Genomic DNA, 18,556 nt, shown 5'->3' with positions numbered 1-18,556 from the left:
TTCCTTTACCTCAAAGACCTCAAATAACAATAAACATGTCCCTTGTACCCAGCCCACTCCTTTATCTGGTATGAATTGTTTGTGATAGGAAACTGTCTTTCAAAATACTTTAGTGGTCCTCAAACTGTTTGGTCTCAAGATCTTTTTACATTCTTAAAATGATTAATGGTGTCTCCCCTTTCCCAAGACCTTTTGTCAATATGTCTTATCTCTATTGATATTTGCTTATTTTTAGAAATTCCAGTGATTATGAAACTAGTTTTGGACTTGCAGATCCCTTGAAAGAGGCTCAGGGATTCCCAGAGATTGCTGGAGACCATGATTTGAGAATCACTGAAATTGTTTGTTCTTCTGGGATAATGATGTTGAGCCTTTTTTTTTTTTTCAGATTTCAAGCCTTTTTTTTTTTAAGGAAGGAATAGGATTTAATTCCATAATTATGTTTTCAAATGTTTAACATATTGAATAAGAGAGAATTTAAAATGTAGTTAATAGATCTATATAAACATTCTGGTTACTGTGCATTTTACCCAGATAAGGAAAATTTACAAGCCAAACTGAGAGAAATTGGAATTATTATTATCAAGATGGGATGAAATAAAATACATTCCATTTCCATCAGTTGTGACAGAGCAGAGATAAAGAGAAATCATATGTGAACAGAAAAAAATAATCTCATGAATTTCTTTTGCTTGATAGAAATTGACTGTTTTAAAGAGGACAATGCATTTTTATTTTAGCACAAAATATTTTTTAAAAAAGTAAACACTTTAGAGAAGCATATACGTATATATGCCCACATACACATATACACACATGTACTGTTTGAACTGAAAATGGCATGTTTTATGACGTTACAGGAAAATAATTTTTATGTTTTTTCATGTTGATGGAAGTTTCACTCACTTATTTCAAATAAGAGTTCCTCAGAGGTGAAATTTGATGGTTTAATTCATCACATTTGATTATAAATCTGTTTTCCTGACCAGAAAATTTAAACTTTTGGGCTTTCTCATTGGATAACACTAAAGAAAGTGGCAAGTAGTTGGCACAGTGATAACACCTTCCTAGCTGTGTGATCCTGGCCAAATCACTTAATCTCTTTCTGCTTCATTTTCCTCAACTGTAAAATGAGGATAATAAATAGCACCTATCTCAAGGGTTTTTGTGAAGATTAAATACAATAAAATTGTAAAGTGATTAGTACTGTGGGTAGCATATAGAGATACTATATAAATGGTAGCTATTATTGTTATTTTGATATAATATGCTTTTCTGGAAAAGGGACATCTTTATTTACAGTTTTTTCAGTTCTAACTACTAGACTGCTAGGTGACATAATAGCTAGAAGACCAAGCCTGGGGTTAGGAAGATTCATCTTTCTGAATTCAAATCCAGCCTCATTCTTTTTTTTTTTTTCATATCTAATAGTTTTTATTTACCAGATATTTGCATAGGTAATTTTACAACAATTCCCTCCTTCCCCCTCCCAGATGGCAGCTTGACCAATACATGTTAAATATGTTAGAGTATAAATTAAATACTATATATATATATATATATATATATATATATATATATATATATATATATATATAAAACCAAACAGTTGTTTTGCTGAACAAAAAGAATTGGACTTTGAAATAGCGTAGATTTAGCCTATGAAGGAAATCCAAAATGCAGGCGGACAAAATTAGAGGGATTGGAAATTCTATGTAATGGTTCATAGTCATCTCCCAGAGTTCTTTCTCTGGGTGTAGCTGGTTCAGTTCATTACTGCTCTGTTGGAACTGATTTGGTTCATCTCATTATTGGAGAGGGCCTCATCCATCAGAATTGATCATCATACAGTATTGTTGTTGAAGTATATAATGATCTCCTGGTCCTGCTTATTGCACTCAGCATCAGTTCATGTAAGTCTCTCCAGGCCTTTCTGAAATCATCCTGTTGGTCATTTCTTACAGAACAATAATATTCCATAATATTCATATACCACAATTTATTCAGCCATTCTCCAATTGATGGGCATCCATGTACTTTCCAGTTTCTTGCCAACACAAAGAGGGCTGCCACAAACATTCTTGCACACACAGGTCCCTTTCCCTTCTTTAAGATCTCTTTGGGTTACAAGCCCAGTAGCAACACTCCAGCCTCATTCTTTAGCTATATGACTTTGGCCATGTTACTTAATTTTTTTTGCCTCAGTTTTCTCATATGCAAAATGAGCTGGAGAATGAAATGGCAAATCACTTCAGTATTTCTGTCAAGAAAATCCCAAATGGGATCACACAGAGAATCAGATATGACTGAAAAATGACTTAACAACAACAAAAAGCTACTAAGACATCTCAACAATCCATTCATAAGCGTCTCCTCTTCTCTATTTAAGTGACTCTTAAGTTTGGAATTTTCCCTTAGGATCCACATAACAGAACTTGATAGGGTTTTGCTTGGATTACTAGCTTTGATGAAATCCAGCTTGTATAGGCTTTTCCTTGAGAATTATAAATGTTCTTAGTTTGTATACTGAATTATTGGACAAAGTCTATAGTGGTGCCAGGAAACTTTTTTTCCCCTTAAGGCTACTGGCTTCGTTCTTTGGCATAGATCTGTTGTGTTAATTATGAATTAGGTTTGCATCTCTGAAAAGCCTCGGGACATATAGGATCATAGAATTTGGAATTGAAAGGGATCTCAGAGTTCATTTAATCCTATATTCAGGTTTTATAGATGAGGAAACTGAAGTCACTTAGAGTAACTTAGGAATAGTTTTGAGTCTGGGAAGGACCTTAAAGGTCAATTAGTCCAACCTTCCTTATTTCACAAATGAAAAAAATGATGACTACCAAGAGCACATAGGTGCTACCATATTTGCCAGTTAATAAATATTCAAGTTGCTGAAATGATGTCTGGCCAGCTCAAAGTGAAGAGACAATTTGGTATTACATGTTAAATTGGATTAGTGTAGAAACCTAGCTAATTCATGTAAAATAAAGACAAAAATAAAACCAAAACTTTTGTGAGCTTTTATGCAGATTGAATTTACTGATCCTGTTGAGCAGACACTTAGGAAATTCTTCATCAATTTGTATTGTTGCCCCCATTGTAAATTATAAATGTCCTGAGAACAGCAATTTCTTTTCTGATAATTCCCAAAGTTAGAATTCTGCTTTTGTCAGTCAGTGTCACAAACATTTATTGATTTATAAACTTCAAATATTTATTGAATCATACATAATGGCCAATTATTTTGGCTCCTTGGCTATCAATATTTCCTTCTCTAGCTCCTTTTACAGATGAGGAAACTGAGGCAAACAGTGACTTTGTCCAGGGTCACACAGCTAGGAAATGTTTGAGGTTGGATCTGAACTCTAGAAGAAGAGTCTTTCTGGCTCTAGGTCCAATGCTGTAATCTATTGTGCTCATCTAACTGCCTCAGTAAAATGTGATGTTTACATAAATTCATAAAATAACTGGTTTATGACTACAACAAGTCATTTATCTTCTCAGTGGTTTAGGCAACTTTCTAAGACTCTCACTTGTAAAAGAGGTACCCATCTCCATTGATGGAGAGAGTTTCCTCCCTGACAGTTCCTTTTATCTGAGAAATCACAGTTCCAGCCCTATCTCTGTCCAAGCACATACAGAAACACAAATAAATCGCTGTGTTGCCAAATCGAGGCCATGTCTGACTCGTTTTAATGAATAAAGATAATATATAATTGTCCCTTTAATTATATGTGAATGTGTGCTGAACAGTTTAAACTGTTCTCTTAAATAGGTTAAATCTACCTTCTTCCATTCACTCATCTTTGAGGATTCTACTCCATTATAGCTAGGGGCACAGTGGTTAGAGTGCTCTTCTTTGATCCAGAAAGTCCCAAGTTTAAATGTTGCCTGAGATACTTAATCTGGATGTCATTTAACCTCTGCCTTTACTCAACTATAAAATAGGGCTAATATCAGTACTTAATTCTCTGGGTTGTTGTGAGGAACAGATAAGATATTTGTAAAGTACTTTTGCAAATTTCAAAGCCAAATAGCATCTGCTCTGCATTTTTCAATTATTCTCACCTGTCCTTTAAACTTTTCATGGTTTTACATTTGGAATTACTGCCTGGTTAGTTTAAAAAAGGTCATTTTTATACTATGCAATGATAGAATTTAATTGTGCTCAATACAGAAAATAAAGTTAATAAAATAATACAATTAATTTGCATGTTAAAATTTCTTTTTAAAAAGCATGGGAAAAGCAACTGTCCATTAACAGCTTACTCTGAAATAAGAAACCTAATAACTTCAGTTCTTTTGGTCTTTTCTTGTTTGAGAATATCTTAGTTCATCCAAGAGCCTTACTCAGTTCTTGCCTCTTTCTTTCTATGATGACTAAAGGAAAAAAGACAAATAGGATGTTACATTTTCTATACCCCTTTCTCCCTTCCCAATTAGTTCTCTCTGGGAAAATATAATTTCTTTTTAACTGGTTACTTCTCTATCTATAGCTGTGTGTGCTTGGTTTTAAGGTTAACTTCAAATTTTGGTATATTTTCTGATCAATATTTCATTATACAAACTGTAATTTCATTTAGTAACAGCTAATTCCAAAGTATGATTTAAATTCAAATCAAACCATCTTCCTCTTGAAAAATGGTTATAAAAATTGTATTGTCATTTTACTTTTAGTTATAGATATTTCAGTCTTCTTTCTCCCCCTCCCTCTCACCTGCTGTTCTTGAAGAGGACCATGATAACGGGAAGTGAATATGTACAATCATACAAAACAAGTTTGTGAATTAGCATTGTTAAAAAAAAGAGAGAAGATAAGTGTCAATCTGTACTCTGAGTCCATTGATTTTTTTTATCTAGAAATGGATAGCATTCTTTTTTTTTTTTTTTTTTTTTTTTTTTGATAGCATTCTTCATCATGAATCCTTTGGAATTTTGGTGGATCATTGTGCTGATCAGAGTTAATAAATCTTTCAAAGTTGATTATTTTTACAATATTGTTGTGACTGTGCTAATTATCTCTTGGTTTTTCTCATTTCCCTTTGTATCAATTCATATATGTCTTCCAAGGTTTTTCTGAAACCACCCTCTTCATAATTTCTTACAACATTACTACATTGTAGTAGTAGTAGTCCATTAAATTCATATTCTTTGACTTGTTCAGCCTATCAGTGGGAATGCCCTCAATTTCTTATTCTTTATCATCACAATTTTTAAAAAATCTATTTGGGGTATTGACCTAAGTATTTCTGGGTCAAAGGATATAAACAATTTAATAGCTTTCAGGACAGTTCCAAATTGCTTTGCAGAATGATTGGGCTAATTCACAGGTTCACTAACCTTTTGTTTGTGAATCTATTTTTTTCCACAGCTTCTCCAGCATTTATCATTGTCCCTTTTTTACATCTTAGTAAATCTGGTTGTAAGGTATTATTTTGATGTGCATTTCTAATTATAGTGAATTTGATTATTTTTCAGATGGCTATTAACATTTCTTACTCTGAAAACTGCCTATTCATAACCCTTGACCATTTATTAATTAGGGAATGATTCTTAATCCAACTTTGACTTAGTTGCCTATACATTTTAGAAATAAGAGACAATGATGTTTTTAATTATACTCTCAAACAACTTTTGTTAAAAGTTGAGAACCATTAATAATAGGAAGTTACTTGTTCTAAGAAATCTCCAGGTTTAGCTTTCTATAATTTTGGGGCTTTTCATGCCATTAACTTGTTCTTTGTTTTCTTCCTAATGAGGGTTGAGGGCTATTTCTTCCCCATTATTAGCATCATTAGTAATATGAACTTGGTAATAAATTTTGTTAATTTTTTACTAAATTAATCCAGTATGCAATATAATGTACCATTATGGCAGTAATGTCAAATTTGAAAGTAAATAGATCCCTGTAATGACATGTTGATGAATAATACATTTACACACATGTTGCAAATCACAAATTAAGAATATCTATGTTGTTTTATATTTTTTAATTTATTTTGTTAAACATTCCCTGGTTATACTTCAATCTGGTTTGATGGTATTTGGGACTTTGTGGTTGATTTGAATTAATCACCTCTGCTTATGATATCAAAGAGTAGCAAACTAATGTTTACTTACTACCCATTGAAAAGCTTATCCCAGTTATTAGAGATGAAATGACAAAAACAAAACATTTCAGGCCCTCAAAGAAATTTATTGATGAGAAATAGTATGTGCACACACAGAAAACTAAATGCAAACTATTTAGAGGTTCTTTTATTATTTTAATAAGAAAAGTTTATTTTTCCCCAATAATAATTTTAGCAAAGTAATTTTTAGCATTCATTTTTTACAAGATATTGAATTCCAAATTTTTCTCTCTCCTTCCTTTCCCTCCCCATTATTAAAATGGTAAGCAATTTGATATAGGTTATACGTGTGCTATCATGTAAAATGTATTTCTACACTAGTCAAAGTTGTGAAAGAATACACAGATCAAAGTAAAAAAAAAAACAAACATAAGAATTAAGTGAGTGGAAAAAAATCATTCAATCTGCATTCAGAGTCTATCAGTTCTTTATCTGGATGTGGACAACATATTCCTCTATGAGTCCTTTACACTTGTTTTGGATCATTATGCTTATTTGACTTTGTATCAGTTCATATAATTCTTTCCAGGTTTTTCTGAAATTTGCTTGTTCATAATTTTTTATTGCACAATAGTATTGCATTACATTTACATACCACAACTTGTTGAGCCATTCTCCAGTTGATGGGCAGCTCCTTGATTTGAAATTCTTCGCTACCATGAAAAGGGATGCTATTAACATGTTTGTACATATAAGTCCTTTTCCCTTTTTGATGTTTTTGGAATGCAGATTCAGTAGGGTCAAAGGACATGCATAATTCGTGTACCCTTTGAGCATAGTTCCAAATTGCTCTCCATAATGGTTAGATCGGTTTACAACTCTCTACCAACAATGCATTATTGTCCCAATTTTCCCACATTTTCTTCAACATTTATCATTTTCATTTTTTGTCATCTTAACTAATCTGATAGGTGTGAGATGGTACTTTAGAGTTATTTTAATTTGAATTTCTGTGATAAAAAGTAATTTAGAGCACTACTTCATATGCCTACAGATAGATTTGATTTCTTCACCTGAAATTGTCTATTTATATGCTTTGACCACTTATCAACCAGGAAATAGCTTGGATTCTTTTAAACAATTACTCAATTTTCTATACATTTGAGAAATGAAGTTTTTATCAGAGATACTTGACCATTGCCTATTTGCCCAGGGCAATGCTGAAGTACATGAAGTTTTTCAGAGCTAGTGTTTGTCACTCCCCTGGCTAGGCTGAGGCATATAACAAGTCCTGGTCTTAGTCTGGAGTTTTGTTTTGTTTTTTCAGTTGTATCTGACTTTTTGTGACCCCATATGGAATTTTCTTAGTAAAGATGTTGGTATGGTTTGTCAGTTCCTTTTTAAAATAATTTTACAGATAAGGAAACTGAGACTAATAGGATTGCGTGACCCACCCAGGGTAGCACAGTATTAAGTTCCTAAGGACAGATTTGAACTCAGGAAGATGAGTCAGTAATCATCTTCTGCTTTAATACAAACTATAATATAAAATTGGAAGTAGATACTTAGTAATTTTTGTATTAGTAAATAGACTTGTTGCAGAAAGTAGCACTTGAACTGAGTTTTGAAAGAAGCTAGAGAAGCTAGGTGATAGAGCATTGGTCTGGAAATCAGGAAGACTCATCTTTCTGAATTCAAATATGGCCTCAGACACTTATTAGCTATATGAGCCTGGGCAAATCACTTTACCCTATTTGCCTCAGTTTCCTCGTTTGTCAAGTTAGCTGGAGAAGGAAATTGCAAACCTCTGTAATATCTTTGCCAAGAATACTGTACATGGGGTCTCAGAGAGTCAATGATTCAACAACAGCAACAACAAAGGGAATTGGAGGGGGAGAGAACATTCTTGGTGGAAGTACAGTTTGTTCAAGATGGAGGGAATGTGATATACTAGAAGCAGCAATTAGGCTGGAATGTAACGAGTATGAAGTAGAATAATGTTCAGTAAGTCTGGAGAAGGAGGCTGAAGTTAGATTGTAAGTAAGGATGAGGATGATCACTAGTATTTATAGAGCATTTTTAAGACTTGCAAAGAATTATATTTGTTGTATCATTTGGTCCCAGGAGGGGAAATACTATCATTACCCTCACTGGGAAGATGAAAAAACTTAGGCAGATAGGTCAGACAGCTTGGCCACCATCACAGTGCTAATAAATGTTTTTTTCCTGGATGTAAGAGGGAATCCCTGGAGCTTTAATAGCAGAAGAATGACCTGGAAATTGAATTCTCCAAAAGATAAACCTATCCAGATGTCTGGGATGTGAAAAAAGTTATCTTTGTTGGTTAGTCATTTTCAGTCATATCTGACTCTTCTGGACCTCTTTTTGGGTCTTCTTAGTGATATTGCAATGGTCTGCCATTCTATTCTCCAGTGTGAAAGAATTAGAATTCTTCTCTTCCAGAAGAAAAGAACTTGCTCCTTTTCTTTAGCTCTTCTACCAAATTTCCACTTCTTATTTAAGTACTAATAGAATCAAAGATTCATAGAATACAGAATTGGAAAGGATTCTGGGAATTATCCAGACCAGAGATTCTTAATCTTTTTGGCCTCTCTGGCATTGTGGTGAAGAAGGTTGTTAATCATTTCTCAGAATAATATTGTTCATATATAACATAAAATACTATACATAACTGAATTGAAATATAGTCAACTAGTATTTATGAAATACCTATTAGGGACTGAGCTATATTTTGACTACAGTTATCAAAGTAATTTTTTTTTTAAAGTGAGTGGATTCCAGGTTAATAACCTGAAGTAGATCAACTTTTCCATTCCACAGATTATGAAATGGAGACCTTGAAAAGCCAAATAATTAAGTCACTCAAGATAACACAGGTCATAAACAGGATTTGAACCCTGTTCCTCCTGACTTGGAATTTTGAATGAAATAACAATAGTTTTAGATCTTTATAAGTCTTAACTTAAAGAGATAAATGGTTTATTCTACAAAATATAGCTAAGCAAAGTTTGATGATTGCCAACTGAGTTTATTGGCTTTTATATTTAGAGGCAGACCTAGATTTTCCTTAGAGGGAAAGAAATATCTAGTCTTTAAAAACTTTACTGCTTTTTTTAGATGCAGAAAATGTTTTAATTATTTTAAATTATTTTATTTGACCTTTCTCATATTTTCTCATGAAGATTTCACTTAGGTGTAAATTCTAAGTTGCTATTTTAATGGTTTAATTCAGAATTCAAATAAATCCTGTCACAACTTAAAAATTACAGTTCTTAGAACATTGGGATTTCTATTAGATGTGTTATTTCATTCATCTTTTTTCTCTAATATTATACTTTCCCCAAATATAATGAAATAAAAAAAATCAACTCTACTTCCCTATCTCCTACCAACTTGCTTATTTAATAGATTGAGTAGTGGGAGGAGGAAATTTTTGACAAATTTGTTGTTTGCAAGTAAGCCACATAAAGTGTGATGACAGGATTATTTAAAGTATTGTAGGAATCCAGGCAATTTAGTATATGATTTAATTTATCTCTGGTTGGACCTAAAGAACTTGATTGCTTCAGGGGGGAACTCATAGTTCTTTATGCATAAGATTGAATAGAAATGAAGAATATAGTAAGAAAAATGAGGTAATTTGCTATTTTACTTAGCATTAACTACAACTTTATTAAATTATTGTGTGTATTTTTTTGATTCAAAGTATGAGAAAAGTGGAAAACATTGGCAAGAGTTAAAAGGGGAATCCCAAAGATAATACATATAGTTATGTATGGAAAGTGAGGAGATTGGATTCATTGGCTATTTAAAATATTTTCCATGTGATTCCATTATTCTGAAATTGAACTTAGTGCAACCTACTTTGGTGTAATCTATTTCTGAGTTTATTTTCACCAGTTTAAAGAACATGAGTGTTCTGGAACTGTAGGCTTTTCTTCAAAACATTCCCATGATTCTATATTAACAATGATAATTTATGCCAATAAATTTGTTTTTTTTTTAATTTTTAAGATTGGGTAGCTACTACAAAAGATAAGACTTTAAAAGGATTTATGAAAGGAGTGATTCAAGAGCTTCTCCACTTATTTGAGCTAATATCTGTCACTCTATTATTGTTATTTGCCTTCAAATACAGGATGGGTGATAAGGTGAGTTAGAGAAAGCAGATAGGTCACGGGACTAAAAAAACCCACCTTGGACATTTCTTTTCACTCTGGCTCTCCAATTTTTTATCAGTAAAAAGAGAGGTTTGGAAATGATAGTCTGTAAACCCTTTCTTCATCTGCATGATCTGTTGCTTCTTCTGCCTGGGAGAGCAATGCCAGATTCTTTTGGCAATGACATTTGACCTTCTGAGCTTTGGACAAATTTCAATTTGAGCAATTTCTCTTTTAGTCTTCCCCATTAAAAAGCATCATTGCTCAGGGGCCAGAATGATTTTTCTAAAGTGTCCCCTATTCCACTCAATAAACTCCAGTGATTTCTTATTATTTCTTTGATCAAATATAAAATACTCTGGCATGAAAAAATCTTTATAATCTGGTCCATTCTCATCTTTCTATTTATTACTCATACCCATGTAATATACATATATATTTATATTACTCATCTTCATTAAAGTTTAGTGTAAATATTTAAGACAGGCTGATCCAAATACCAAATTTATTTCTTTATACTTATTGGCACATATTCCTATCATGTCTCTCCTCTTTATTCTTCCTTTTAGTTTCCCTGGTTTCCTTCAAGTCTTAAAATCCTATCTCCTACAGACAGTTCTTTCCCAGAAAGGGGTGTTGCTGGTGCCTTTCCTTCTGAGAATATATTCTATTAAATCTGAGTTTTTCTTGTATAAACTTAGGTTCGATTATTTTTTCACTTAAATGTGAAATATTTTCACTAAAATATGAGCTCCTTAATGACGGGAATTTTTTTTGCCCTTCTTTGTATGTCTAGTAGTTTGCACAGTGCTTGATCTATAGCAAGGGTTTAAATGATGCTTGATTAAATTTAAAAGAAGTATTCTACATATGCCAATCAATTAACCACTACTAATATTTGAACTTACAAATATTTACAATGTCATTATAGTCTTATATTTCTCAGAGAATTTACTGTTTTTATGTTTTCTATGGTTGGATTCCAGACACAGTGAAAAGGTTTATTGTTACTTTCTAGCTGACTAAAGGAGCCCCAGAAGTTTTGAGAGGATCCAGTGTTCTTGTTTATTTTCTGTTTTAAATTTTTTTCTGGATTTTTAAAAATGCTTTTCAAAAGTGAATCAGTATTAAAGCAAACATTCAGCAGAGGTGGACAAGAAATAGTAGTATAGGAGATTCAAACGTATTGTTTCAAAGACAAGAACATTCAAATAATATGTCTTTCTCTGTGGATGTATTTGTTTGTATATATTTCTTTCCATAAAGAACTGGGAAGGAACTCACTTCCAGTTGATCAATGATGGACAGAAATAACTATACCCAGAGAAGGAACACTGGGAAGCGAATGTAAATTGTTAGCACTAATGTCTGTCTGCCCAGGTTACTTATACCTTCGGAAGCTAATAATTAATGTGCAACAAGAAAATGGTATTTACACACATATATTGTATCTAGGTTATATTGTAACACATGTAAAATGTATGGGATTACCTGCCATCGGGGGGAGGGAGTGGAGGGAGGGAGGGGATAATTTCGAAAAATGAATTAAAAAAAAAAAAGAACTGGGAAGGATGGGATGAAGTGCTTAATTTAGAATGAAAAATAATTAAAACTAAAACCAGACATTAGGCTTGAAAGAATCATTGTAAAACACAAGTATGTTTTCTGTTTTTTTCATGTTTCTAAATTCCTTTTCTCTCCTTTGTTTTTCTTGACAGTGGTGCATTTTCTGAAGTGGTTTTAGCCCAAGAAAAAGCAACTGAAAAACTCTTTGCAGTAAAATGTATCCCAAAGAAGGCACTAAAAGGCAAGGAAAGCAGCATAGAGAATGAAATTGCTGTTCTGAGAAAGTAAGTACTGTAGAATTCCATCTCTTTGATCCCTTTGGATTGCTGGAATTACATGGTTGATCTCTGAGACGGAGAATACCTGTGTTAAGGATGTAGTTTGGGTTTAGCATCAAAAAAATTGAGATTGGTGTAGGTACCAAATGTTGGGATTCAATCTTGTGAAGAATTCATACTGGCCATCCTCTTTGGCAAAAGGTGGGTTTAGTTAGAAGAGGTTACAGACAAAATAAAGACATTCAATAGATACCAGGAGTGGTAATTACGAAATAGAGTTGGGAGAGTATATAGTTAGCAAGGAAAGGGGTTTTTAACAATTAATGATGGAAAGTACAAGTTCCTGAGTGAAACTTAAAATTAACCAGGAGAAAGAAAACATTCCATGAAGCTGGTGTATATACCCTTAGTTGGCAGGTTAAATCCTAAAAGAGCTATTTAGCACCCTAAAAGAGTTAGTTAGGTATAAGGAGAAAAGAATAGAAGCATGGTGGGTGATGAGAGGAGAGATACCAGGTGGCATAGGGAAGGAGGGAGAGGAAAGACATCACAAAACAGAGTACTGTGGGTGGGCTATAACCTAAAAGAGATTCAACAAAGATGGCATCAGCTATCGACAGATTTACAAGGGAAATTCAACCTTAGGGGTTTGACATGGAATTTTCACATATACATGTAACAATATTATCACAATTGAAGAAATGATAAATAATGAAAAATTCAAAATCAAGCCAGATTAAAGGATAAACAATGAAGAAAAAATACCCAAAGAACAATGTGTATGTTTGTGTATATGTGTATGTGTGTGTATACATACATACAGAGAGACAGAAAACAAAAGGGTAGAAGGATATAAATGAGTCATGACAACTCTTTTATACTGTTTTGTTTAAATCTTCTGGGGAAGTTCACTTTGGTTTAGGCTTGTTCACTTTGTGTTTCTGTTTGCTATGATAAGAGAAAACATATTGGTTAACAAAAGACTTAGCATTCTGACTGCTCAACAATATAACTGTCAAAATGCTATCACTTGCTATCTCTGAATATCCCCTCTTCCCTAGCATTTTTTATTATTAATGAAACCAAGGGTAGGGAAACTAATTTCATTGACACAAACCAATACTGACTTCTTAAGTCCACATCTGGGTAGATACCAAATGGAAACTTATTTACTTTATTTATTCCCCAAACCAATTACTGACTCAAGCAAAAATTTAAGTGATATGCTTGATTTAACAGAGAGACAACCAGGTTCTGAATTCAGGGCAGGTGCTTATGGTAATATTGACCCTCTAAATACTCTATCTAGGATGGTACAAAATACTCGGAAGCAGCCTCTTTCTCATCATCATGAAGATCATTGGCCATATCCAAATATGTACTACTTGCTTTTTCAGTTCCTGCCACTGGGAAATGAATCACTTAAATATATGTTGATATCCTTAAATTTTTCATTAAAATATCATCTTCCAATTTCATTATAGTATACTTAAAATGGTTTGTTTGACCAAATTATCTTCTAAACAGTTATTTAATTTAGACTTCCATAGGTCTTTGGTAGAGAACTCAGACACCCTAGAAACCAAACAAATAAACAAAAAACCCTATGAGCAATTTGTTCTCTAATATGGAACTGACATACCAAATGTTTATTCTTTGAGTCAATAAAGGTCAGAACATGTTATACTGTCATGATTAACATACTGTACAGTCTCATACTTAAGGCAGCTGAGTGTAATTCAAAGGCTGCTTTTAACCAAGAAGAAAAAACATGCTTATCCATAATAAATGTAGGGAGGTCTCAATGTGTTTTGGGTAGCTAGAACATTTATTTTAAATTTGCTTTTTAGGAATTGACTGATTTTCTCTAAGAGTAGATCTCCAAATCCAGCAACTTTGTCATTATTTAATTTTTAGTAATTTTTTATTTTCATATCACATTCATTTCTGACTATATGCCTCCTGCCCTCCCACTTTTAATAACAGAAAAAAAGTAGGGCAGCTAGTTGGTGTAGTGTAAAGAGAACACCAGCCCTGAAGTCAGAAGAAACTGAGTTCAAATCTGATCTCAGACACTTAGCACTTCCTGGCTGTGCGACCTTGGGCAAATCACCCCAATTGCCTCAGGGAAAAAAAAAACAACTGAAAAATAGCAAAGAAAAGGAAGTTCAGCAAGCCTAATCAATATATCAATCAAATCTGATTCTATTTAGAATGTTTCACAATACAGTCTCTTACTTCAGTGAAGAAGTATTTTCTCCTCTCTTCTTCAGGGTCATGCTTGGTCATTATAACAGTATTAAAATAAATAGCATTCAGTTTTGGGAAGGGTGAAATTATTTTTTTCCATTTATAGGAAGTCACTGTGCTTACTATTTTCCTGAAAACCCAGTAACTTTTATTGGTTTTCATAAATAGAAGCACCTTTAAATTTTCATACCATTTTTCTCCAAAAAGAAGAGTATTATTACAATATAGTAATTTGTTTCTCTAACCCCTGTCAAAACCTGGTGTAAGAGGGTGGAGAAATGGGGAAATAGAAAGAGGGTAGGAAAGGGGAAATAGTGTCAGGCAACGGAATAAGCTTATTGTGTTGTATTAGACTTTGGCTAAAGGGAAGTTTTGAGCCAGGGCTTCTTAACCTTTTTTGTACCAAGGATCCTTTTAGCAATCTGCTGAAGGCTATGGAGCCTTTCCTAGAATAATATTTTTGAATTCACAAAACATATAAGATTATAAAGGAAACCACAAATTAGTAGAAATAAAGATGAAAGTTTTCTTGGACATCCACCCTCTCTCAGATCTATCCAGATCATCCCAAGGTCTTTGGATCTATGTTAAGAAGTCCTCCTATTTGGGGACATGAACATCTTGCTTCCATTCCTGCTTCTATTTGGTTTAACTGACACCCGTAGTTTGTCCTAACCCTTAATGATGAGGTTCTCGGTAATGGGTGCAGTTGGCAGAGAGGGAGTAGAACATTAATGGAATTGCTCCTTGGGGCAGGAACAGAAGGTCACAAATAAAGATCAATTTGATCTGATAGTCTTACCCTCTGGAGAGGTTATGGGTGGCCCCACCTTGCTATGTTTGGTCATTCCCAATTTTTTATCAAAATTTTTGTTTTGATCTTTTTCTATCACAATGTATTACTGCTGTAAATAGTTTTGTATAGATAATATTATGCCTCTTCTTCCACAGAACTCATATTGATTTTTCCCGTCTTCAATCATATTTGCTCAGAGTTGTTTTAATTTATATTTATGTAATATTAGCTATTTTGTTTATTTTTATAGTCAAAGATAATTACTTTCCTCTTCTAGAAAAGTTGCCTTTTAATAACCTTTAGTCACTTCCTAGTGGAAAATGGTTTTTAATTTTAGTGATTTATTAATTTCCCTTAGATTTCAAATATTATACTTTGATCAGAGATGTTTAAAAAATATTTTTTCACAGTCCATTTTTCTTCTTATTCTAGTTGCAATACTTTTATTTCTGCAAAATCTTTTTATTTTATATAATTAAGAGAATCTATTTTGTCTTTTATAATAGCCTCTGTCACAACTTACTAAGACTTCCTTCCTCCTCCCCTATCCACAGTTGGGAAAAATATAATTTTCTATTTTTCTTTAAATTATTCTGATGTGACTCTACATTTATATTGTTCATCCCCTTGCAACTTTTTAAGTTATTATGCAGTATTCCCAGGAGATCCTGATGAATAATAAATTCTTTTCCCAATGATTTATATACTTGGGCTTATTGAATCATATTCTTCTACTATGTGTTTGCTTCTAACTTTTAGTTGTCTAATATGTTCCACTTTCCATTTGTTCTACAATTGGCTTTAATCACTAGTGTGTTCTGAGTAAACAATGGGATTATCCTTGTATCTAGCTATACATGACTCTTCTTTGCCAATGCTTATTCCTTTAATTTCTGTTTTTCTTATTATGATAGGCAGTACATTTAGAATTATATCAAACAATGAATAATAGGAGTCATCCTCATTTCATTTTAGTATGGTGCAGTGGAGAAAGAGTGATGGATTTGGGGTCAATGGACTCACAATCAGTCTCACCTCTGTCAATATCTTTGTGACCTTTAGCAACCAGACCTCTAACTCCAAAGAAATGCTCTGTTCTTTCTTAGATAACTTGATTTTTTTTGTGAGTTAAATTTAAGGTCATCTCTTGGGGCATCCTGAGGATTTTCAATAATTCTGATACACAGAAGTTGTCTTGTCTGAGTTCTTTTTAAAAGCGTTTTAATTTTAAAATATATGCATGGATAATTTTTGAACATTGACCCTTGAATAGCCTTGTGTTTCATATTTTCTCTTCCTTTCTCCCAGCCCACCCCTAGATGGCAAGCGATCCATTATATGTTATACATGCTAAAATATATGTTAAATCCAATATGTGTAAATATATTTATACAATTCTCTTGCACAATAAAAATCAAATCAAAAAGGAAAGTAAATGAGTAAGACAACAAAATGCAAGTGAACAACAACAAAAAGAGTAAGAATGTTATGTTGTGATCCACATTCAGTTCTTACAGTCCTCTCTCTGGGTGTAGATGGCTCTCTTCATCACAAGATCATTGGAAATGGTATCAGTCATCTCATTGTTGGAAAGAGTCAAGTTTATCAGAATTGATCATCCTATAATATTAATGTTGTCATGTACAATGATCTCCTGGTTCTGCTCATTTCACTTATCATCAGTTCATGTAAGTCTCTCCAGGCCTCTCTAAAATCATCCTGCTGATCATTTCTTATAAAACAATAATATTCCATAACATTCATATGCCATAACTTATTCAGCCATTATTTAACTGATAGGCATCCATTCAGTTTTCAGTTTCTTGCCACTACAAAAAGGGCTGCCACAAACATTTTTTCACATGTGGGTCCCTTTCCCTCCTTTAAGATCTCTTTGTGATATAGGCCCACTAGAAAGACTGTTGGATCAAAGGATATGCACAGTTTGATAATTTTTTTGAGCATAGTTCCAAATTGATCTTCAGAATGGCTGGATCTATTCATAGTTCCACCAACAATATATTAGTGTCCCAGTTTTCTCACATCCCCTCCAACATTCATCATTATCTTTTTCTTGTCATTTTAACCAATCTGAGAGGTGTGTAGTGGTGTCTTGTATGAGTTCTTGAAATATAGTATCTTTGCTTTTGATTTCTTTTCTCAGAGAACAGAATTCTTACCTTGATTTGCTGAGATGTTATCTACCTGCTTTACCTTCAACTATAAGGATCTCAATTCTTCCAATTGTATTGTTTTAAATTTTAGTTTCATTATTTGTATGCCACTTTTGCAATTTTGTTTTCAATTTGGCCTATCCTATTGTAATATTGGAGAAACTGAGGTAAGACAGAGATTAGGGTTTTAAATATTTTCATAGTGGAATATTTGGGCTAACAAAGCCAACCAACTGAACAGAACTCTTGTCTCAAAGCATCCAGCACTCAGCAAGCAATTCCAGAGTCTTTTATAGGGCTCTAGTTATCAGAGAAAAAAAGGCAAGGGGGGGGCAGAACACTGGTGAGAGAATTTCCATGAAGGAACATAACTTTTTTAATTCTGACAGGTTGGGGGTCAAGAAGGCGGTTAAGCAAGAGACAGAAATCTGGGCCAAAAAGATAGTGAGTACCATCTAAGCAGTTGAGATAAGCCATCTGGAGTTTTATGACTCTTTGGAATGTGAGAGTGGCCAGAGCTTCAAGACCCCAATTTGTTCAATCCAAATGAGGCAAGGAAGGGCAACAATTCCACTCAGGGCATATTGATTCAGGGAAACTGAGGAATATCACTATTCCTCCAGTAATTAACTAACTTAGTAAGCTTTTCATTTATTTATTTAGCCCCATGTTCACCTTTTTATTTTTGTTCTGTTTCTTATTGTCTTACTGCAGTGTTCTTTTCTTTCATAGAACTTTTCTACTTTATTTTTACTCAATAATATTTCTTCATTGCAGTGCAGATTTTTCTCTTATTTTTAAAGTTTTTTCTTTTCCTTATAAGGGTTTCTTCTCCTTTCTCTTCTTTGCTATTCTTTTTATTTATTATGTTATTTATTTTTTTAGGTTACAAAGGGGAACTGACTTTATTTATTACCATTCATTTAGCCATATTACCAGAACTCTTCTGTCAATCTTTAAAGGAATGAATAGCAAATACATGACTTCTGAACGATAAATAGGAAGAAACATTTTCTGCATCAGTTTTTTTTTAGTCCACTCCAAATTGTTTCTATGTGAGTCAAGAGGCATTTAACACATAGAAAGGAAGGTGTTAGGAGCAAGAGCTACCTGGGGCAAGTGCGGCTAGTTTTTCCTTAAGAGGTATTGAAACTGTTCTCAGGGCTAAATGCTTGAACCATTGGCATAACTTCCTAGAAACTTGAATACAAAAGCTAACCTGTGATAAATCAGG

The 18,556-nt window shown here is 33.2% G+C and overlaps 1 protein-coding gene across 1 annotated transcript in view; it reads left to right on the top strand.

Moving 5' to 3' along the window:
* The window catches only part of CAMK1D (calcium/calmodulin dependent protein kinase ID), a 475,460-nt gene that overhangs the window by 163,859 nt on the left and 293,045 nt on the right, over positions 1–18,556 (top strand). The window contains exon 2 of the mRNA XM_074268635.1: positions 11,977–12,108. Coding sequence (XP_074124736.1) covers positions 11,977–12,108 — 132 coding nt within the window. The remainder of the gene's footprint in view (positions 1–11,976; positions 12,109–18,556) is intronic.

Source organism: Sminthopsis crassicaudata, chromosome 5 (genome assembly GCF_048593235.1).
Source record: "Sminthopsis crassicaudata isolate SCR6 chromosome 5, ASM4859323v1, whole genome shotgun sequence".
Classification (NCBI taxonomy): domain Eukaryota; kingdom Metazoa; phylum Chordata; class Mammalia; order Dasyuromorphia; family Dasyuridae; genus Sminthopsis; species Sminthopsis crassicaudata.
The sequence above is the reverse complement of the archived record's forward strand: the minus strand, read 5'-3'. Positions and strand labels throughout refer to the sequence as shown.